This window comes from Castor canadensis, chromosome 16 (assembly GCF_047511655.1).
Source record: "Castor canadensis chromosome 16, mCasCan1.hap1v2, whole genome shotgun sequence".
Lineage (NCBI taxonomy): Eukaryota > Metazoa > Chordata > Mammalia > Rodentia > Castoridae > Castor > Castor canadensis.
Window position 1 is genome coordinate 21,433,337 of NC_133401.1, and position 7,286 is coordinate 21,440,622.

A 7,286-nucleotide genomic window follows, 5' to 3' on the forward strand; every position below is an offset into this window, starting at 1 on the left:
TGGGACCTCGGGACCCATTGGGACCACGGAACTGCATTCTCCTGAGAGGGATGGCTACTTCCAGGGAATGCTGGGAGATGTAGTTCAGCTTCAAATTTGGGTAATCCGGAGAATTTTATATTGACAGGGAGTCGGGAATCCGAAACGTTGCCCAGTCTTCCCCAGGACCCTAGAGCTCTAGACCCCAGGAAGGGAACTCAACAAAACTGTCCCTCCAATGTTTGCAACTCACCTCACAAATGACTCCTCGTTTTCTCGCTGCCTCTTCAACTGGGCCTCTACACCGGAAAGGAGTGCTGTTAACCCCTTGGCTCCGCCCACTTCCGCACGGAAGGAGGGAACGGAAGTAAATCTGCCCCTAGTTGCGGAGGTGCCTTGCCTGGGTTGGTAAATCCTGTCTTCTTCTCTTCCTCCCTCCGGAAACGTGAGTGGCAACTCGAAAGTTCCGGTTAGTGAAACTGACGTGAATATGGAGAACGCTTAGTATCTACTAGGCATTTCCCTGGGCGGGCGGTTTCCTGTTTGATTCCCAGGTTCTTGAGTCTTCTTTCCAAGGCCGAGTTTTAGGAGTAACCACTTCCGCGAGATTGGGGTGCCCACCTTCCCCAATTATATTATCTATTTTTCATGCTGAATCTTAAGCGACAATTTTGTGAGAACTCCTCTGATCCCATTTTATAGATGGAGCTATAGAAAGATCGGAAGTCAAAGCCGATCGATCACCATAAAAAAACAGGGATTTATCACGGAGCCGCCCAGACATCCTAGGGACCAATGCGTACGGTTCCTGCCAGATTCTAGATATCTAGACACCCAGGTATTAATTGCTCCCTTTCGGACAGGCAAATTCCCAGTGGGGGGACGGACCTGGAGGTTGGGGGAGAAGACGTTGCAAATTCAGCCCCCTAAGTGCCCTCAAGGAGTCGGAGACCCTGCCTTTTCTATGGGGCTCGGTCCCTTAGTCCCTTCATTCTAAGGTCCCTTTAAAAACTTTGTCCCTTACCTGAGTCCCGCCCAGGGCAGGTAATCGCAAGCCACGCCCCTCTGCCAGAAACCGGGATTCGGGCCTGGTTACCGCGAGTGGAGCGCTCCTCCTCCCTCTCCCCTCCCCTCTCCCCTACCCCCTTTCACAGCTGGCCACAGCTGCCCGAGGAGGGCCCCCTTAAAGCCAAGGGGCACTGCTCACAGGTATAGACAGGTAAGTCAGTGTTCCTGGAGGCAGAGCCTAAAAATGGGGACCCTGGTGTCCTGGCTCCCCAACCCCTCTGAGATCTACAAGTTTGGGATCACCAGGTCTAGAAGTCCAGGAGTCGAGGACCGCTCCTTCCTCTTACCCTTGGATCCAGAAATACAGGAGCTTCCCTTTTCTGTGATCTTTGATATCTGTGGGTAGATGTAGCAATGGGCAAGGGCGGAGGTGGAAATTGCCAGGACAGAAGGAATCTGGGATCACAAGTGGATCTGTTTAAGAGCTCCTACTACGAGCTAATACCTGTGTTGAGTGTTGCAGACCTGTGTTGAGTGTGTGTGTGTGTGGGGGGGGGAGATAAGCACACACCACCCCTCTGGGTAAACAATGCTTTCCTTAAAATCCTGCTGTAACATTTGCCAATGTGTGACTTATGGGCAAGTTATTTTACCGCTTTATGCCTCACTTACCTCATCTATAAACTGGGAATAATAACATGACTGCTGTGAAAATTAAAACGAGTTCATAACAAGACAGCGTCTGGCACAGGTTACAGGGTAGGTCAATGGCTGCTTTTATTTTCATTCATAACCACAGAGTCCAGTCAAGCGACCTTGCCTCATAAGGAGGGACTGAGGCACTTGTATATGCTACCTGGTTCCAGGTGTCCACAAAATATGAGGGGATACCCTTCCCTTCTGCTGCTCTACATAGGACTGAACAACTGCCTGGATATTTCAGCCAGTGGGGAGCAAGACCAAGGTCAGCATTTGGAGGAAGAGGCTTAACTTCTGGCTTTTCCTGACTCAGGAACCCTTGCCTTTTTCTCCTGGGAGCCCATAACCCAGTCCTCTTCTCTCAGACCCAGGGGTCCAGGCCCCAGCCCTTCTCCATCAGGACTCTATAACTTTCAGCCTGTTAGGTTTCTAGCCATAAGAACCCCTTGCTTTTCTAACCTTTGTGTGTTTGAGGGGGGAGCAGTATTCGTGCTTACCCAGGGCCCTACCTTTGCTAGGCAGGTGCACTTGAGCACACCCCAGCACTGACCCTGTGTCTTTAGGCCCAGAAGTCTTCCTGGGCACCCCAGAGGCCCAGAGCTTCCTGGGCAGTCACAGGCGGATTCCCCGAGCCAATCACTGGGACCTGGAGTTGCTGACGCCTGGGAACCTGGAGCGGGAGTGTCATGAGGAGAGGTGTTCCTGGGAAGAAGCCAGGGAGTTCTATGAGGACAATACAATGACGGTGAGGGGCTCCAGGCCCTCGAGGTCAGGGCCCTTGATTCATCTCTAGGCTCTGCGGTGGGAGGATCCTGGCCTTCACCAACCTCTTACCTGGGGTCTCCCAAATCAGGGTGGAGGAGGCTGTGAGTCTCCCAGTTAAATTGCTACCTCCCCCCTTCTCTTCCACCTGGACCCTTTCAGGAGCGCTTTTGGGAGAGCTACATCTACAATGGCAAAGGAGGTGAGTGGGGGCTGAAAGCCTCTTTTTTTGGTGCAGAAAAGGTAGTCCTGTCTCATGGAGATCCCACATTAGGCACAAGAATCTGCAGCCCCCCAATCCCATGCTCCCTGAGGGTGATTGTCAAATGGTTTCCTTGACAGTATAATCTGACTGAAATGTAGGTTTACCACACCACATTGACATTCCGGGGAGGCCCCAAGTTCCCAGGAGGGGGAAGTGGTGGTGGACAGAAGGGTAATAGTCACTACGTGCAGGATCCATCAGAGGGCAAAACCCACCTGAGCCGCCCTTCTTTGCAATTCAGAGCCCCAGCCTCTTCCAACCATCTTGGTTGCTAGGGGACTGCTCCCTAGCAACTCGGCCAGGGCAGGAAGCCTGGCCATCCTCACCTGTCTGGTTTGCCCACCTCCTCTGAGTTCTGAGGCCCCATCTTGGCTGCAGCCTTGTTGCTAGGGGGTGCTGCTCCTTAGCAACAGGGCCTCCCCAGGCCACACAAGAGGAAGCCAGAAGCACTACCTGGCTGGCCTCCCCTCCCCCACTGTCCCATCATAGATGCAGAGGCCTGGTTGCTAAGGAGGCCTTCTCCCTAGCAACAGCACCTAGCTGGAGGACCTAAGGCCTCCTGCCTGCCAGAGGACCCCCGTCTGAGCACCAGATGCCCCGCCCCCTTGTGGCCTGGTTGCTAGGGGTGGATGCACCTTAGCAACAGTCCTTAGGTCTGGCCTGGAGTCCTCCATTGGAGCCTGGTTGCTAGGGGAGGTAGCTCCCACTTAGCTACAGGCTCAGGAAGGCCTAGTGGCTCCTTTCCTTGCCTTCTCAATGCAGGTTTTCCTAAGGGAGCTAGAAAGCTAGGGGTTTACTGTGTGAGGGAAGTCCCCCACCCATTGTTAGAAGAAATGTCCCCAGCACCAGTGCTAGCAAGGCCTCACAAAGGCTGTCTCCCGGCTGGAAGCCAGTGGCTCATGCCTGTAATCCTAGCTACTCAGGAGGCAGAAATCAGGAGGATCACAGTTCGAAGCAAGCTCAGACAAATAGTTGTCGAGACCGTATCTTGAAAAAACCCTTCACAACAAAGCCCTGTTGCTAAGGAGCAACCCCTCCCCCCTCAGCAACAAGGCTATAGCCAAGATGGGGCCTCAGAACTCAGAGGAGGTGGGCAAATTGTACAGGTGAGGATGGCCAGGCTTTCTGCCCTGGCTGAGTTGCTAGGGAGCAGTCCCCTAGGAACCAAGAACCAGCCCTTCACAAAAAAGAGCCTCAAAGTGTAGGCCTTGAGTTCAAATCTCAGTATCACAAAAAAACCCACCAACAAACAACAAAGGCTATCTCCCTGTTTCTTGTTTGATTTCTGAAGTAGGCTACAAATAACTAGACATCTAGTTGTCTGGAGGAGGGGAAGGAGTCCCTAAATTCCTCCACTATTAAGTGAATTTTTCCCAGCCTTCTAGTAAATTTTGAAACCTTCCTGTGGTTGCCTCTCCCTTCACAGAGTTGAGGTCTTGACCCTCAGTGTCTGGTTGGTAGAAAGGGTTGCATTCCAGAGTGGATAGTGTTTGTAGATAACATACAGGAGAGCAACTACCTCTGTGTTCCCCCCACATAGATACAATTAAATTTAAATTTCAGACACACAATAAATAATTTTCAAGTATAAGTATATCCCAAATAGTGTATGGGATATACTTATGCTAAAAATGATTTGCTGTGCATCTGAACCTCACATTTAACCAAGTACCCTATATTATTATTTGCTGAATCTGGCAATGCTGAGTGTAGGGACCTCTTGAAGCTGATACCCATCTGACCTTCAGTGTGGGTCCCTTAGCAGACGGGTTGCTTAGAAGGCTCTGCTCCCTGACTCTTGGGGACTGGAATCACCCAATGTCCAGGGAGGGCTTGGATGAGGTCGTCCCAAGTCCTTTTTGTGTTTGATCTCATCAAGTTTTCACAACCTGTGCAGTAGGGGGTTATATTGTCATTTTACAGAGTGGAAAGTGGAGGCCCAGAGAAAGAATTTGGGGGCCACGGAAGTAGGAAGTGGTTCCAATTTCACAGTCCACATTCTTGGCCTGAGGGCAAAGGAATTTGGATATTGATGTAGATAGCAGCCTTGCAACCAGTGCCTCTCCCAACCCACAGGACGCGGAAGAGTTGATGTAGCTGGCCTTGCAGTGGGACTCACTTCCGGCATCCTGCTCATCGTGTTGGCTGGCCTGGGAGCCTTTTGGTATCTGCATCACCGAAGGGGCCGGGGCCGAAGCCAGCACTCCAGTCCTCAAGAGTAAGGAGGCTTTGGAGCTGGAGGGAGCAGTGGAGGGTGGGAGGTTTGACCTAAGGAGATTGGCTAAGGATTGGAGTAAGAGGGCACTGAAGAGTTGGGTATGGTGGGATTACACCTAATCCCTACTACTCAGGAGGCAGAGGCAGGAGGATCTCAAGTTCGAGGCCAGTCCAGGTAAAGGTAGTGAGATCCTGTCTCAAAAACAAGATAAAAGCCGGAGGCAGAAATCAGGAGGGTTGTGTTTTGAAGCCAACCCTAACATATAGTTAAAGAAACCCTATCTCAAAAAAATCCATCACAGAAAAAGGGCTGGTGAGATGGCTCGAAGTGTAGGCCCTTGAGTTCAAGCCTCACTACTGCCAAAAAAAGAAAAAGAAAAAAAGAAAAGAAAAGCAAGATAAAAGCAAAAGACTGGATGGAGGCCTGGTTCAATTGGCAAAACATTTTTAAGCATTTTTGCAAGGCCCTGGATTCCATCCCCAAGGGGGAAAAACCAAACAGGGCACTGATGAAAGATTTACAGAGTCAGGCTTCTGTCTGGTTGTGCTGTCTGTCTAGCCTGCAGTAGGAGCTCTGTCCACATTTGCTGCCTGTCTGTGTTTGCAGTACCAGGTTTCTGTGAGGTTATCACTCTGCATTGTGTATGTGGTGAGGCTGTTACTGTGTAGCTTGTGGTCCATGGCTGTCTATGGCCTGTCTGTTTCCATGGTGACAGGGTGCAGCCTGTGTCTATGTGAGCTGTGAGTTGTCTAGGTGTGTCTTTCTAATTGGTAGGGTATTAGGGGATGTCTGAGAGTTGTTATTCTTGGAAATGCAGTGGGTCTGGAATTTTGCTAGAATGTTTATCTAGCTGGGAAATTTGTAATCAAAGTGTCTCTTGTGTTCCCTGTCTGTATGGATCTTGCTGAGTTCTGTCTGTTTTGGTGTGTCTATCTGTCTGTCTCCCTGCAGGACTGTTTCTCCACCATTCTACCTGTATCTGATGCATAGGTGTCTGAATGAAATCCTGCATTTCTGGTTGACTTCTGTGTCTGCCTATGTACATCACCCGTCATTTCAAGCACTTTACTGCCAGTAAGGCTAGGCTGAAGGTGACCCTCCTTTCCTCTGGCCCATCTCCCTTTCACCTCTATCCCCCTGCCACCCTCGTTTGTGTCTCTCTCAATTCAATCAGTCTGCTGGTTTCCCCTGTTAACTGCATTTTTTTCTGTCCCCAGGACCGTGCTCAGCAGCCCTCTTAGCCCTCCGACGCCCCTGACTCCACCCCAACCCCCAGGTCTCCCCACCTACGAGCAGGCGCTAGAGGCCTCAGGGGTACACGATGCACCTCCACCTCCCTACTCCAGGTACGGGGCGGGGCTTCTGCTAGGGGGCGGGGCTTCGAGGGGAGGGCACTGTCGGAGGAGGGGCGTGGACTCGAGGGCGGGACTTGGAATTTGGGCCTTATTACCTGGGGCTGGGCTTGGAGTGCGGGGGCGGGTTCTATGCGTTTGTCTGTAGGGGCGTAGCTCGGCGTTTAGCGAGTGAAGCATTTATAGGAGGGTGGGGCTTGTGCCCAGAGGGCTCTGGATTGGCTGAGACGCCAAGAGCGGGTCGGAGTGGTCTCGGTTGAGGGGGAAAAACAACCAGATCTTTTGACTCCCCCCTGTGCCCCTCCCCTTGCAGCCTCAGAAGGCCTCACTGAAGACCTGTGCCCGATCCTCTCCTCCCCGAGCCGTGCCCCTGATTCACACCGAATTCCGGAAGCCCCCCGGCCTCTCAGACTCCGGAGCTAAGCTTGCCCGTGGGGGGAGAGTAGGGGTCGTCCGACCCGCGGCCTACCGTGACACACGTGTTTCCGCCGCGTACGGATACACGCATGACCCCCCAGCCAACGTGTGGCGGAGGCTGGTCCCTGCCCCTTGCGCGCCCCCTACGCTCTCCTGACTGAAGGGGGCGACCGGCCAGTCCCGCCCTCGGTGTAGGCATGCGCGTGTGAAAACTTGGACCCAGGAGTGCAGGCCGGGTGTGTAACCAGATGTGACTCGACCGTCGTCCACGGGGCACGTACACGCAGAGACCCTCGCCCGGGCACACGCGTGTCTCCATGTATTCCCTGTGCGCTCAGAGGCGCATCGTAACCCAGAGAAAGGGTGGGGGGCACATTTGCAGGCGCGCTCGGTTGGGGCAGGTTCTTGTTGCACCCGGGAAACAGGAGTGAGCTATTCCCCTACATAAAAATCCTTTGGTAAGGAAACAAAAAAAAAAAAGACTGAAACACTACGAAAAAATAAAAATCTAACGAACTGTACAGCGTTCCTGGGCGCATCTGCGCGCGGTGGAGCTGGTTTTCTGTACAAACGCTGCGCCCTACAC

At 52.5% G+C, this 7,286-nt stretch overlaps 2 protein-coding genes across 8 annotated transcripts in view; one reads left to right on the forward strand and one right to left on the reverse strand.

Annotated features, from left to right (window-relative positions):
* Window positions 1-386, reverse strand: part of Nosip (nitric oxide synthase interacting protein) — a 22,451-nt gene extending 22,065 nt beyond the window's left edge. The window contains exon 1 of the mRNA XM_020159963.2: window positions 233-386. The gene's annotated coding sequence lies outside the window, so the exon portion shown is untranslated. The remainder of the gene's footprint in view (window positions 1-232) is intronic.
* Window positions 330-7,221, forward strand: Prrg2 (proline rich and Gla domain 2). 7 transcript variants are annotated; one of them, XM_074057968.1, is made up of 8 exons: window positions 330-448; window positions 1,854-1,951; window positions 2,250-2,431; window positions 2,611-2,650; window positions 4,790-4,931; window positions 5,883-6,005; window positions 6,149-6,277; window positions 6,597-7,221. In XM_074057968.1, exons 2-8 carry the CDS (start codon window positions 1,867-1,869, stop codon window positions 6,613-6,615), a joined length of 720 nt encoding a protein of 239 aa, XP_073914069.1. In that variant the 5' UTR covers window positions 330-448; window positions 1,854-1,866; the 3' UTR covers window positions 6,616-7,221. The 7 variants fall into 7 exon arrangements, with proteins under 7 accessions (XP_073914069.1, XP_073914066.1, XP_073914067.1 ...); XM_074057965.1 differs by having other exon boundaries at window positions 342-448; window positions 1,787-1,951; XM_074057966.1 differs by having other exon boundaries at window positions 343-424; window positions 1,787-1,951.
* Window positions 7,222-7,286: the final 65 nt, after the last annotated feature.

What these genes read in the sequence shown, in the direction of transcription:
- Prrg2 (XM_074057965.1), top strand. Translation starts at nt 1,837, where the DNA reads ATGCTACCTGGTTCCAGGTGTCCACAAAATATGAGGGGATACCCTTCC. An exon ending in CAGTGGGGAGCAAGACCAAG is followed by an intron (nt 1,952 to 2,249) that starts GTCAGCATTTGG and finishes CTGTGTCTTTAG; the next exon opens with GCCCAGAAGTCTTCCTGGGC. An exon ending in CAGCACTCCAGTCCTCAAGA is followed by an intron (nt 4,932 to 5,882) that starts GTAAGGAGGCTT and finishes GTCTCCCTGCAG; the next exon opens with GACTGTTTCTCCACCATTCT.